We start from the raw sequence: 14,768 nt of genomic DNA on the forward strand, positions 1-14,768 counted from the left end.
GGTCACAGTGCTCACGCTGTGACATTTCACCCTGAAGTGTTTACAATGACCATCCTCCCCCAAAATATTGCATTGTTATAAGAAGGAGTTAGATATAATTCTTAGGACTAAAGGGATCACAGGGCATTGAGCTGGATGATTTACCACGACCAGCTGCTATTACATGCAGGTTTCCTTAAAGGCCAGGCATTTCCCATCTTAGAAACATTCTTCCTCCAAAAAACTTCAGGAAAGATACTTTAATGGGGTTTTTAAACAAAATAAATTTCTTCCCTTTCCCCTCATGCCTCACATTTTGCCTTTTTACTCACTGCGGCAGTTTTTGGCAACAACTGCATCGCCGAAAAACCCCTCTGCACACTGCTCGCACCAGCTTCCTGCTGTGTTCCCGATACATTTCAGACATTGTCCTGTCACCGGGTCACAGTTTCCTGGCACTGACACCTCAACGTTGCCGCTACAGTCGCACGGCACACAGAACTCTCCAGGTGTTGTTGGGTTTCCATAGTAACCGTCAGCGCACCTGCAGAGAGAGAATTTACACACGAGTTTCACAACCCTTTGTGACTGAAGATGGTTCAGCGTGACCTTTGTAGAATCTCTTACAAGGTTGAGGCCAGAAGGTCATCATATTGGCGTTCATCCATTGAAACCCACTGGTGAGCCAATTATAAAACGTGAAACTGAAACTGCAGAGGTACTGTTTTCGTTCAATCAACTGCAATTTGTTTCTGGATTAAGCACTTGGAATTGGAGCTTCTAATTGGGGCAGCACAATGGCTAGCACTGCAGCCTCACAGCAGCAGGGACCCAGGTTTGATTTCAGCCTCGGGCGACTGTCTGTGTGGAGTTTGCACGTTCTCCCCATGTCTGTGTGAGCTTCCTCCAGTTGCCCTGGTTTCTTCCCACAGTCCAAAGATGTGCAGGTTGGGTGGACAGGCCATGCTAAATTGCTCATAGTGTCCAGGGATGTGTACGTTAGGTGGAGTATCCATGGGAGATGCAGGGATGGGGTGGTCTGCTCTTCAGAGGGTCAATGTGGACTTGATGGGCAAAATGGTCTGCTTCTACTCTGTAGGGATTCTATGGATTTTAGTGAAGAGTACAAATTATTGATTATATTTTAAATCAGTAGTTAACTTGCAAGTGTCTGATCATTACTGAGCCTTTACTCCAGGGCTTGGGCACAGAAATTGAAGCTGGCACTCGACTGTGGGGCTGAGGCTATGCTGCACTGTTGGAGGTGCTGTCTCTCAGTTGACACATTAACCAAGGGTGCATCTGCATGTTCAAGTTAAAAACTCTGTGGCACTATTTCTAGAAACCTGGTCAATATTCATCTCTCAACTAAAGGTGAAAAAACACAATTTATATGGTCATTGTCACATTGCTATTTGGGAGAGTTTGGGGTGTTTAAATTAGTTCCCATTACAATAGTAACCATACTTCAAAAGGTACTTCAATGGCTGTAAAAATGTTTTGAGAGACCTGGCGGTGTCCAAATATCAGTGTAAGTCTTAGATCTTCTCAGGAAGGATATCCCTGATGATCAGAGAGTCCAGGAATCAGGGTCACAGTCTAAGGAAATAAGGTGGGCCATTTAGGACTAAGATAAGGAGAAATTTCTTCACCCAGAGAGCCTGTGGAATTCACCACTACAGAAAGCTACTGAGGTCAAAATATTGCATCGTTATAAGAAGGAGTTAGATATAATTCTTAGGACTAAAGGGATCACAGGGCATTGAGTTAGACGATTGACCATGATAACATTTGACAGAGCAAGCTTCAAGGGCCAAATGGCCAACTCTCAATCCTATTTTCAATGCTTCCTCTCCTGGACTGGTTGGACCAAAGGGTCCGTTTTCATGCCAAATGACTCTGATTCCATCTGTTGTAAACTGGTCTTTGATGGAAACAATTATCCTCAAAAAAAAACTCTTGGAGGGATTTCATGTCTGGTTTTACAGGAGCTGTGGTCTCATTCTCAGGGAGGTGAATGGTAACAAGGACGAGGGGGTAGCTCTAAGTAGGCCTCCACTTTCTCTCCTGATGTCCAATCCCTTGATCAGGCATTGGCTGTCTTTGAGATACCCCTTCCCACCATTCTGCTCTCCTCAGCCCTCACCTGTTCCCCCACCGCCCCCCCGGGAGGGAAGGGTAGGTGGGTGTGAAGACACCAATTGCACTGTTTTAGCTTCACGACAAGTTGTACCGTAACGGGCACGACTGCAGCTGGATTAATGCCAATGGTGGAGGTGGAGAACTCTTAAGTGGCCACTTTTCAGTGACTTAAGTCCTCCAATTTGCCCCAGGGTTGGGAGCTGAGCCCTAGGCCTCCCCACCAAGAACATCAATTTGCCAGGATTCAGCTACATCAGAACAATGCTGTAATCCATGCCCCTCCTACCCCTGAGCTCACCAAATCAGAAAGAGAAGGCATTTCCACCCTTTAATTGCAAGTTATTGAGCAACATTTCATCGTTTTTAATCAATTACCTTTCACATCTGGTCCCTGTATAGCCTGGCTGGCATTGGTCACAAATGATGCTTCCTGTTTTGTTTAAGTAGCAAGTTGGGCTGAAGCTAGAGAAATAACAAACAACGTGAGAATAGTGCACTGTAATGCGATCAAACAGGTTGCTTGGCAACTTGCAAACTGCCGATGGCAGCCAATATGAGCGCCAGAGATTCCCAATCAGTTAGTGCCACTAAAAGCAAAATCCCACGAAAAACAAAATTCAGCAGATGCTGGGTGACCTGAAACAAAACCAAACAGACCCAGTAGGTCTGGGAGCCGTTGTGGAGAGAGAAAAACAGAGTTAATGTTTTGAATCTGATCTGTCTCTTCTTTAGAACTGGAGAAGTTCTGAAAGAAAGAGTCATACCGGACCTGAAACATCAGCTCTTGTCCCTCTCGCTCTCTCTCTCTCTCTCTCTCTCTCCACAAATGCTGCCAGACCTGCTGAGTTTCTCTATTACTTGATTTTTTAGTGAAGCTTCTAGAATCACTAATCATAGCTGCAGGACTCCAACACATGCTTTACCGCAACATATCAAACTCCATCAGTGAACTATAACATAGCCTTACTTCAATCATGATATTAAATCAGATGGTAAAAATGTTCTGCTCTTTTAATTAACAAATGGTAGTTAGGTTAAAATAAATTGTCTATTCAGAATGATTACTCCAGCTTACTTGCACTTCTGTCATTCCTAAAGGGTGCCAAGCCTAGTTCCAGAACTGGGAGTTTATTTTCAATAAACATTATCATTTTATTGATGCGCTAAGTATCCAAATGACAACAGAACCTAAAGCATCTGCTTCCATTGCCAATAATTTCACATGAAAATCTTGGCTTTCAGTACAATGCCTACATTTGCAGAATGGACAATGGTTTAGGTGTATCACAATATTTTAGAGCCAGCTTAGAGAATATCGTGTAATTTATTCTACCTTGTGAAATGTCATTATGCCCCTGCGGGGCATCACGTGCTATGCATCATACTTTCAAGCACATAAAATGCTTGTGCAGAAAGGATCTTCTAATTGTCAATTTTAGTGCAAATTTTTTCTTTATTACTACAATTAGAGTTACTAAGGCAACAGTTTTTATTAACTTTCCTTGCAATACACAGCACAGTAGGCTTACTTGTTAGAGGAAATGTTCAGTGGGCAAGCACATGGCTGACAATCCTCACTCGTCCCTCTGCTGGGATCACCATATAATCCACGGATGCACTGGTCACAATTATGTCCGGTTGTGTTGTGCTGACAGCTCTGGTAATAAGTGGAAAAGGAGCAGGCTTGCATTTATAAGTCACTAAATCAGGACATCCGAAAGTGTTTTAAGGCCAGTAAAACAGTTCAGGAGTGCGCCCCTTTTGTATTGTAGAGGCAGCCAAATATGCACACAGCAAGCCCATATGAAAAGCAATGTGTCAAGGGCCAGATAAATGCCACAAAAGAAACAAAAGCAGAAATTGCTGGTAAAGCTTAGCAGGTTTGGCAATATCTGTAGAGGGAAATCAGAGCGAACGTTTCGGGTTGAGTGATCCTTAAACAGAGCCAAGGAACAGGTTCCCAGAAGAGTCACTCCACCCAAAACATTAAGTCTGCTTGCTCTCCACAGATGCTGCCAGACCTGCTGAGCAATTTCTGGTTTCGATTCTGATTTACAGCATCTGCAGTTCTGTCAGTTTTTAAATGCCATAAAATACCTTCCCATAAGTTCCTGTTTGTTGGTATCATCCTTATTTAAGCAGAATTTTACAAGGAAATATGAAATTGTGCAAGAACCGATTGCAGTGTGACATGAGGTTCTGCTTTATTAGGATGTCATTTTATATCTGCCTGTAAATTAGATACATCGTGGTCCCTTGAACTTACCAGGCAAATGCCGTTAGTGTCACATTCTGTGGTATGGCCATTGCATTCACACTGTTGGCAGATTCCTCCAAATAATATTCCATCGACACGATAAAAACCTGGGGCACAAGACTGTTGAAAAGAACAAATGAGTACAAAACTCCCATTGTGAAGCATTTCTGTTGGCTCTCAACATTCTCCACTGCAATTTATTTCATACTGCAGCAGATTCCTTCTTTTTGTTCTGAAGTGGATCAGGTGTAATGTTAGCAATTCCCTGTGTGCACGTTGATGATTGAAACGTGGGTCAAGGGATACCTACTTGCATAGATCATAGAAGAACTGAGAATTACACCAAAAAATGCCTGTCAAGTATCTGGAAATACACAGTGCTATGTTTGGAAGTCACAACTAAATTAATAGTGTGAGGAATAGTGTAGAAACTTGTTTAAAATTCCACAATCTTGCTCTTTGGGCTACATTTTATTTCAGATGCACACTCTAGAGGTGATGAGTGCAGAGGTGGCATCAGTGAGAGGCCCCAGTCATCTTCAGGGTCCACAGGGTACTTTGGCCAAGAGATGTACTGGGGTTCTTCCACGGGAGGTATAAAGCATGGAGGGACTTGCAGCACATGTACACATTCCTGCTTCTCTGTGCGCTTCCAAAAATGGGACATGCTGGTATAATTTTTTTCTCCCATTTATCAGAGTGACCTGCAGCTAATCCTTCAACAGGCCTGGAACTGCTAAAGGGAAAGCGGGATATGGTGGGTGCTGGAAATCTGAAATGGAAGCAGCAAATCCTGGAAGGTCCTGGCTCGCCGCGCCTGTGTAGAGAATCAACATTTCAGCTGAATGTCCTTGTGTCCAAACTTGGAAATGTGGAGATGCAATAAAATTTGAGCAAGGGGGGAGACGGGGCAAGTAACAAAAAGAAGATCTGTGATGGGCTGGATGACAGAAGACACTGAAAGACAAAACAGTTAGTCTTCTAGCACCAAATAGAATGGAGACGGATCATGGTCATGTAGCCAAACCAATACAGTAGCTGGTGCTTGAGCTTAATGTGTAGAAGCAGAGCTTAAGTTGGTCAGAGATGTTACTACCCACCTCTGCAGCAGGTAGGACTTGAACCTGTATCTCTTGACTCAGATCTACAAGGTTTGTGGATGGCAGCTTGTGAGCTGGTGAGCGCATGATACTAATAAAGTCGAGGTACAGTCCTGGCCAAAGTCACACCTTTCCAAGCATGCTCTTGCTCTGTTATACCAAGCAGCAAGGGCAGGAAACAGACCGGACATTAAAATCTATCACCAGCTGACAAATTCTTGATCATTGCTGGCATACAGGGTCACAGGGACAGTGTAGATAAAAGCAACTGAAACATTCAATCAGTCACGATCATATTAAATAGTGGGGTAGGCTTGGCAGGCTGAATGGCCCATTCCTTTTCCAGTGAGGCGTGGCAACTAAAGAAGCAAAAGATGTGCCAAGTGTGCTACTGTCTGAAAGTGAAAACAAGAGAAACTCAGGAATGTGCACACAAAAGGGAAACAAAACTGGGGGCAGAAATTACAATCACAAATTGGCAGACAAATCACTGAAACTATTTTAAATGTGCAAATCTGCATGACTGAATTGACAGACTGAATACAAACAGGGCATCTCACGACATGCTCAATTTGTTGATCTCTTTCCTTCAGGTTTTACCTCTAACAGCATTTATTGTGAGTGTGAACATCCAGCTTCACACTTTGTTATCTTTATTGTGAGTGTTCCTGGAAGTGTGAACTGCTGACAGCCAGGGAAGGGCAATGGGATATGTGACAAACTTGACAAACAATGTGACCAACAGGTATCTCCTAATGAGTGTTAAGAATTGAGAATTAAACGGAGGAAAGACTAGATGCATGAATGCATGGAGTATGGTTAACTGATTGCCTTGTGCAATTATGAAGTTGAGGCGATAACTGGGGGGAGTTGGCTTAAGATTAGATTAGCTTCCCTACAGTATGGAAACAGGCCCTTCAGCCCAACAAGTCCACACCACCCCTTGATATATCCCACCCAGACACATCCCCCTATAACCCTCACACCCCTGAATACTACAGGCAATTTAGCATGGCCAATCCACCTAACCTGCACATTTTTGGGCTGTGGGAGGAAACTGGAGCACCCGGAGGAAACCCACACAGACACGGGGAGAATGTGCAAACTCCACACAAGCAGTTGCCCAAGGGTGGATTTGAACTCAACTGGCACTGTGAGACTGCAGTGCTAACCACTGAGCCACCGAGCCGCTCCACCATGCCTCTTAAGGAAGGGCCGATCTGGGTGTTAAACATTGGTGGTTACAAGCGGTTCAGAAAAGGTAGGAAAGGAGGGAAAAAAGGAGCAGAAGTGGTATTTTTTGTTGCAGGAGAGCATTGCAATACTGGAGAAAAATGATGCTTCAGAGCACTCAAGGACTGAATCGATTTGATTACAGCTAAGGAATGAGAAGTGTGCAATTACATTTCTCGACATAGTCTATAGACCACCTGCTTGTGGGAATGAAACAAATGTGCAAGGAAATTACATTGAAATCTAAACATTACAGATTAGTTATAAGGAGGGCTTTAGTTACAGATATATTAACTGGGAATATGGTACTGTAAGGGTAGTGAGCATTAAGCATTCTTCAGTTGTGTTCAGTGAATTTCCTACAACAGTAGTGTCCAATCCAATGAGAAATGAGTCACTTTTTATACCTGGTTCTTGGGAATGAGTTTGGCCAAGTAGATCATATGACAGTGGGGAAATACCTACAGGATAGTGATCATTGTATCACATGGTGTGAGAGGATAGTTTAAAGAAAAAGCAAAATTGGTCAATTCTGAGAAAGAATAACCGACTGGCGGAGGGTGGAGTTGGGGAAAGAAGACAGCTGGTCTGGACAGACAGGAACTAAAGGTTGGCAGGGCAATCAGTAGCTGAACACGGGGCCACCTTTGAACAGATGGTTTAAGTCCAGTCAAAGCATATTGCCACAAAAGCGAAAGATGGGACAAACAAGCCAGAGCCCCCTGAATGACAAAGCAGGTAGAAATTAAGTTAAAGGGTGCTCTGACAAGTGTCAGGTAGCATATACAGTTGTAAACCAAGCTATTTATAGAAGAGAGGTAGGTAATGAGAAGCAAAGAGGGGTTATAAAATAAAACTGCCCACTACAGGATATGCCAAAGTCTTCTATAAGCATGACAACAGTAAAAGGGAGGTAAAAGGAGGAATAAGGGGATTTACACTTCAAAGCAAGAGACATGGTTATAAGTGAATACTTTGCATCTGTCGTACTTATGAGGCAGATGTTGATGATGGCAGGGGAGAATCTCAGTCCTGCAGTAATGCAGAGGGGACACTGGCTAAGCAGTTGGTACTCACATTGCTAAGACACCATGACTGGATGAGATACATCCAAGGATATTGAAGGAAGTGAGAGTGGCAATTCCAATCTTCCCTGGATTTAGGAGAGGTGCCAGAGGATTGGAAAATTGCAAATCAGACCAGGAACTACAGATGAATTAGATTAACTTTGGCGGTGGGGTGTGATGATAGACAGGGCGAAATGACAAACTTAAATCAGTAGGGTCATTAGCTCAGAACCGGGCAGGGGAATTTAACACAAATGTTTGAACTTTTTTTTCAAAAAGTGAAAGATTACTGTAACTGAATGACAAACTAATACCAAAAATTGGGTAAAGTCAGGACTGGAACTGTATAGACAAAAGAAATAGGGGTTGAGAAGGATTTTATGCAAAGAGTTATTTGAATAAGGAATGTTTTAAAGTACCTGACCTATGAAACTAAATCTATCAGAGAATCATAGATAACTACAGTCCCAACTCTTTGACCCAAAATTCAGCAATCTTTTATTTAATTCCATTTGCAAAGTTATAACCAGCTCCATTTCTATCACACTCTGTGACTATACCGTGATAAGGATGATAAACACACAGAAGAAGACGAAGGAAGAAAATTAACAAAGTACACAGATCGGCGACAACACATTTAATGAGGTTTGTTTTGGCAAGTCACTTTATCTAACAAAGGGACAGCGCTTCGCAAAGTTGTGATTTCAAATAAACCTGTTGGACTACAACCTGGTGTTGTGTGATTTCTGACTTGAAATAATATAGAAGTGCATGTCATTCTGAGCTGTTCAGGATAAATCTCTGAATATTTTAAGATCTACAATGTTTGCAGTTTAATTACTGATAATCTACTGTGCTCAGGGAGCATGAGTAGCTCGAAAAAAATTGAAAGACAATAAAGCCTAAACAGAACCCCATTCACAAAAGTTGTCTGCAGCAGGAATGCTAACTTTCCTCTAATGTCCTCCACCTACCACTAAGCACATTGGTAAAGGACACGAGCACAGGACAAGAGTTTTCTGTATTACCTCACAGGAGATGCCAGAGTAGTCTGCTGGGCATTCACAATGTTCAACATCGACTGCAGGAAGAATGTCAATGGCATTGGGGTTTGCAACGTCCAACGTGACTGAACTCAGCCTGAAAGTACAACATACCATTTTACAAAGTAAGGTGGATCAATGATTGGTTTTCAGGGCACATATAATCTTTGTCCACTTACACTTGAGAGGACAAATAAAGAATTAAATAGAAAATGCATCCGGCATTGGTAGCTGAGCCACAAACATGTAACATAATTCTGACTGCATTCCACTGGGACAACAGGAATATTAAACATACCCTGCGGGTGACCCTCTGCTGCTGCCCTGTGAGACCTATGTCAAAAAGTAAAGCTGGGTCATACTTCAATGGTCACCTATAGAAACATAGGAGCAAGAGTAAGCCATTCAGCCCACTGAGCCCACTTTGCCATTCAATATGATTATTGCTGATCTTCCATCTCAACTCAATCTTTATCCATACCTCTGGTGCCTTCAGTACCTACAAAAATACTGCCTTCTTAAATATATTCAGTGACTGGCCTCCGATGTCTTATGTGATAGAAAATTTCACAGGGTCACCACCCTCTGAGTGATGAAATTTCTCGTCTTGGTCCAAAATGGTCTATGCTTTAGTCTGAGACTGTGACCTCTTCTTCTAGTCCCTCAGCCAAGGGGAGCATCCTTCCTGCATAGGATCTGTCCAGCTCCATTAGAATTCTATATGAAACAATGAAATTCTTCTAAGCTCCAGTGAATACAGTGGGAATCTCTCCTCATTCCAGGAATCATTCTAGCAAACTTTTGCTTGCTTCCAACTTGGTAAATATTATCCTATTTTACATTAAGACACCAAAAGTGCACACAATGCTCTAGAAGTCATCAAACCAAGGCCCTGTATAGCTGCTGTGTGACTTCCTCAGGCCTGTACTAAAAGCCCCATGCAATGAAGGCTGCAGAACGTGTGCCTTCCTAACTGCTTGCTGGGCCTTCATGCAGGCTCCCAATGACTGGTGTCCAAGGAGATCTAGGCCCCTTTGTACATCAACATGACCCAATCCACTCCATTTAAATAATACTTTGCCATTCTCAGTTATGCGGTTTAACCACAGATATAGACTTATAACTAGTGCACATCATCCATATCTACAGCTTTAGACAAAAAGAAATGATCATGATTATCTAAATCACTGCAAATAAACTATTCATTTCTCCCCACCTCTGTCCACTTCAACTCCTTTTGAGTCTGGTTGCTAGACTACTGGACAGTTTCCACTTCCCCATTACACTGACAGTCAGGTTTGATAACTCCATTAGAATCTAGTGGCTAAAGTATTGGATAGTTTCTACTTCCCCATTACACTGATGGCCAGGTTTGGTGACTGAATCGATAATAGGCTCAAACTCTCATACTTCCAAAATTCTGACCTACTGCACACGGGGGCATCAAACATGGCCAATGTGGGGAATGGTGAAAGGCCTACCGGGATGTTGGCCCCTGGATTTGGGAAAGGGACAGAGAGGGAAATGAATGCCAAGGGACAGAATTTATGGCAATGACTAGGGAAAGAAAATAATGAGTAACAATTCACAGGGAAGGATGGGAGAACATCAGAAAAAGACTAGGCGGGTGTGGAGAATGTAGCCAGAGGGTCCTGGATGCATAGTGAGAACTGACAGCATGGAAAGGGCAAAGGGGCAAAATGTGTGAGAAGAGAGAAACAGATTGGAGTGGTTTTGGAATGAAAAGCAAGCAGATAACCGTCAGGGGTAGAAAGAAGGAAACAGAAGTTACGAATGATACTTTATAGTAGAGCAAGATGGAAAGTGTCACTACGAACTGAGAGTGGGTAGTGTGAAAGACAGGGTCTAGATAATCTGAGGAAGCAGAAGAATTAAAAACTGAGTGAATAAAATCGCAGTGTTTCCACCCTCCGTCTGAGAAGCTGGTAATAGATCCTGTACTGGGGAAATGATTGCTTTTTCAATGTTGTGTCATGCTGAGCCATTTCAGAAGTCGTTAAGAGTTATAGTTTGGGATTATGCCTCATGTAGACTAAATGGAGAAGGAATGAGAGCTTTAATAAACCAGTTAGTTTTTCACAATAATATGGCAGCTGCCATAAACATTTTTCCTTGTGTAATCCCTCAAGCGAGCTGATTGATTGAACTGATTTTCACAAGGTACTACCCTTGGATTTGATCTCAGTCTCTGGTTGCAACTTAAAATACTACAGGCATTGCATTACACTGAAGTATGGTTTCAAATACAACTTGATATTTTGAAGACAGTATTGCCTTTGACAATTTTTCAACAAATTGTTCAACAACTCTCGGTCCCCTTGGCAGGATAACTATTTGTTACATATCAGTCAAATCTCAAAACTTTGAATTTTTTGAATGCTCTTTCACAGAAAAATTTGGAGAAAAATAATGATATTTAAAATTGTTCATATTTTACATAAATTGTTTTCAAATAAATTGAAAAGGACATAGCTACAATAGGCAATGAAACTATTGAGATAAGATTTGATGTTGTTTCCCCACAGGCTAAATTATCAAAATAAATTAGGATGTTTCGTTCCCTTACACTTTGCGTGGGAAAGATCCTGTTTATTTTCTGGCTGTGATTAAAGGGAGATTAAAATAAAAATAGAAGCTATCTCTTAGTCAAATCCAGCAAAACAGGCAGTGATTTTGTGAAATCTGAAGCTGCAAGAACATGAATAGAAGGGACCATACAGAAGCTGGTTAGAAACTGTTTGATTTATATCAAACAGAATGGACCATTGATATGGAACATGCAGCATGCCTATTATCTTTTATAATTTTTCAAATCGCAATTGTTGCTGTCCACATACTCTTGCCATGAAGTACACCTACGTTAATCAACATCTCACAAATACCACTTTGTCTTTGAAGTCTGAAAGGGCATGCTGGCCCGGTTTCAATCATGAGGGTCACTGCAGCCTTGACTATGCAAAGTCACACCTAGATGTTTGCTGTCTGGGTATGCTTCTGCATGCAAGACTGCCGGACAGCTTACTGGTGTGTCTTACACTTACATCCCTGAAACAACAAGGAGGGTGAGGCTCTGAACCTGGAACAATCCTCATCCCACTCCTTTTGACACTATGTCGTCTTTTTTCCTTTATTCTTTCACAGAATGTGGCATTCTCTGGTATGACTAGCATTTCTTGCCCATCCCCAATTGCCCTTGAACTGAATGGTTTGCTGGGGCCATGTCAGGGGGCAGTTAAGAGTCAGCCACATTAATTTGGGCCTGAAGTCACATGTAAGCCAGATCTGGTAACGATGGCAGATTTCCTTCTATAAAAGAACATCAGTGAACCCAATGGATCTTTGGAGCAATCAACGATAGTTGTCATGGTAAAACATGAGTGGGCTAAGCTTCTCATGCCAGATTTGCTTCTAAAATGTAAACTCCATCAGCTGTTAGGCTGAACAACTTTAAGGGCATTTAAATGGTCGATGGATAAACATTGGATGATAATGGAATAGTGTAGGTTAGATGGGCTTCAGATTGGTTTCACAGGTCAGCATAACATCAAGGGCCGAAGGGCCTGTACTGCGCTGTAATGTTCTATGTTATGGTAGGATTGAACAGTCTTTCTGGTATTTCTTTACACATGTTGAACATGCATACTCACCTGTACACAAACTGTTTGGCAATGTTGTATGTGGCTCTGATCTGCAGCCGTGTTACATTTACTAGAACAGTCATGAGTCGATCTCGGTCGATAGCATTATTTGTATTAAGGTCCACAAAGTTCTCAGGTAAGAGTTGAACTGAAACCAATTGTTCTTCATATGGTTGAAGCAGGAGGCCTTCAGACCCTGTACTCAGTGTTCGCCCATTGCCCTAAACAAGCAAAACATACAAAATAATAAAATGTATTATCTTGGATTCTCCAGCATCTGCAGTTCCCATTATCTCTAAAACATACAAAATATCATCTTACAAAATGAATGACAGCATTTTGTTCTTTTTGGGGAATCCACATCCTCAACCATGCACAGGGACTAAAAAGATGGATTCCCAACTCATTCCAGTTTAAACAGGGATCTAACAGTGTATTGTTGGCACCAGTCGGATCCATACTGCCGATCCAGTTAACTGAGCCAACTCCCTCCATAAATGAGCCCAAGTTACTGTGGCAAACACAACTTATACAAGTTTAAAAATAAAGCAAAGAACCACGGATGCTGGAAATCAAAACAGAAACATAAACTTAGGAGGTCTGGCAGTATCTTTGGGGAGAATGCAGAGATAACTTTTAGGGTTCAGTGACCCTTCATCTGAACAAGGATGTTTAGTCTGAGGCTTTGGACAGAGATGGTAATGCTCCAATATGCCCTCCATCACATGGTGAATCAAGAGTCTCTCCCACTCTTAGCTTCAGCCATTCGATTGTTCTGGTAATGAAGGATCTTCTTTGGCCATCAAGTCCTGAAGTGGGGCCTTAACGTGGAGTTTCAGGGCAAGCTATTCAGGGATTCTATCCGTTCACCACAACACTACCGTACAATACTGTAATTAAATTAAAAACACACTCAAACAGGAATGTTTCAATGCATTCTTGATAGGTGGAGAATGTGACAGTTATTCTGCATACACCAAAAGCCCATAAGCAGTGTGCAGTTGACTGAACAGCTAATTTATCCTTAACATTACAGTGTGAAGAAAGAATATTGGACCAGAGATTAGAAGAAATAGCTTAATGGGATCTTTTGCAATGCTTTGAACCACTGGTCCATACAGTTGAATGCATGTTCAAGAAGGATGGCAGCTCTGACAACGCAACCTTTTCTTAATATTGCAATAAAGCATGAAAGGCTAGATGAAGCATGCAAGGTTATAGTGAAAAATGAACAATGACTGTTTGAGCTGGGGATGACAGCCTTACCAAATGTTCAAAAAAAAAGAAAAAGCTCACATCTTTTACAACATAGCCTGCCAATCAAATCTGTAATGGCAACTTCACATGGATACAACGATGACGCTGAATTTCGATGTTATTGTGCCCCTGGATGAATACTTATCTCTCCTTGTGAACTGAAACTAATATGTCAGGGTGAGTATATGAGATACTTTAATGTTAGCAAATGAAGCAAAATCTGCCCCTGGAAGAAATGCAGAAGTTGGCAAAATGGTGTGTGTTTAAATATTATTCTTTATCCTTCTCCATATTCAATCAATGCCAGTTGGATAAAATTACAGCCTTCCCAATTATTATCAGTAAGATATCCACACCCAAATTTAGGAGAACATTGATGAAACGCGTTGCTGTACATTTTGGCCTTCCACTCATCAGGACAGATAGAAGAACGCCACACTTCAAAGGGAACAACAATTTCTTCAGCATGAGAAAAAAGGGTGCTGATAGGTTCGCTACTGGACTTCTCCCCATGTAGCAAAGTTGGTGTTCCCTTTCAAATGTGGTATTCTTGTATGCACCCTCATGAGTGAAAGACAAAAAGCTTCAAAAGCAAGTCTCTTTTCATCAACACTCAAGGAACTGACTAACATCTTTCAGTTCACGTGTTCTTCCAAACAAAAACGAAAGGGCAGCAACAAGAAATAAGGCAGGGGAGACAAACCTGCAGTGCCCACAGGTCAGCAAAAGAGGAATTATTTCTCAATCAACATTACCACAGATCAAACTGAGAGTGACTGAAAGCAAAGCTGGTGCTATTGTATCTTCTACAGTCACCTGAAGAATGATCAAAAAGAGATCTTATTGAACAACAGCATCTCTGGTCCTGGGACAGAAGCTCCTTATACACGTCCCCTGCCAGGAATTGTCGGCCTTGAGAAGTACCATCATGACATGACTAGACAAGTTGATTGCTAACCAGTAAATCCTTGCAATAAGTCAGTGGGAGAGTCTCCTGGTCAGACATGATTGATGTGCAGTGGAACCCATCA

At 42.0% G+C, this 14,768-nt stretch overlaps 1 protein-coding gene across 2 annotated transcripts in view; it reads right to left on the reverse strand.

Annotated features, from left to right (window-relative positions):
- The window catches only part of lama1 (laminin, alpha 1), a 286,034-nt gene that overhangs the window by 140,291 nt on the left and 130,975 nt on the right, over window positions 1–14,768 (reverse strand). For both annotated transcript variants that reach the window (XM_048529540.2, XM_048529541.2), the window contains 6 exons: window positions 12,490–12,701; window positions 8,807–8,918; window positions 4,388–4,498; window positions 3,651–3,778; window positions 2,497–2,583; window positions 312–523 (listed from right to left, as the gene is read on the reverse strand). In XM_048529540.2, the coding sequence (XP_048385497.1) occupies window positions 312–523; window positions 2,497–2,583; window positions 3,651–3,778; window positions 4,388–4,498; window positions 8,807–8,918; window positions 12,490–12,701 (862 nt within the window). The remainder of the gene's footprint in view (window positions 1–311; window positions 524–2,496; window positions 2,584–3,650; window positions 3,779–4,387; window positions 4,499–8,806; window positions 8,919–12,489; window positions 12,702–14,768) is intronic.

This window comes from Stegostoma tigrinum, chromosome 5 (assembly GCF_030684315.1).
Source record: "Stegostoma tigrinum isolate sSteTig4 chromosome 5, sSteTig4.hap1, whole genome shotgun sequence".
Lineage (NCBI taxonomy): Eukaryota > Metazoa > Chordata > Chondrichthyes > Orectolobiformes > Stegostomatidae > Stegostoma > Stegostoma tigrinum.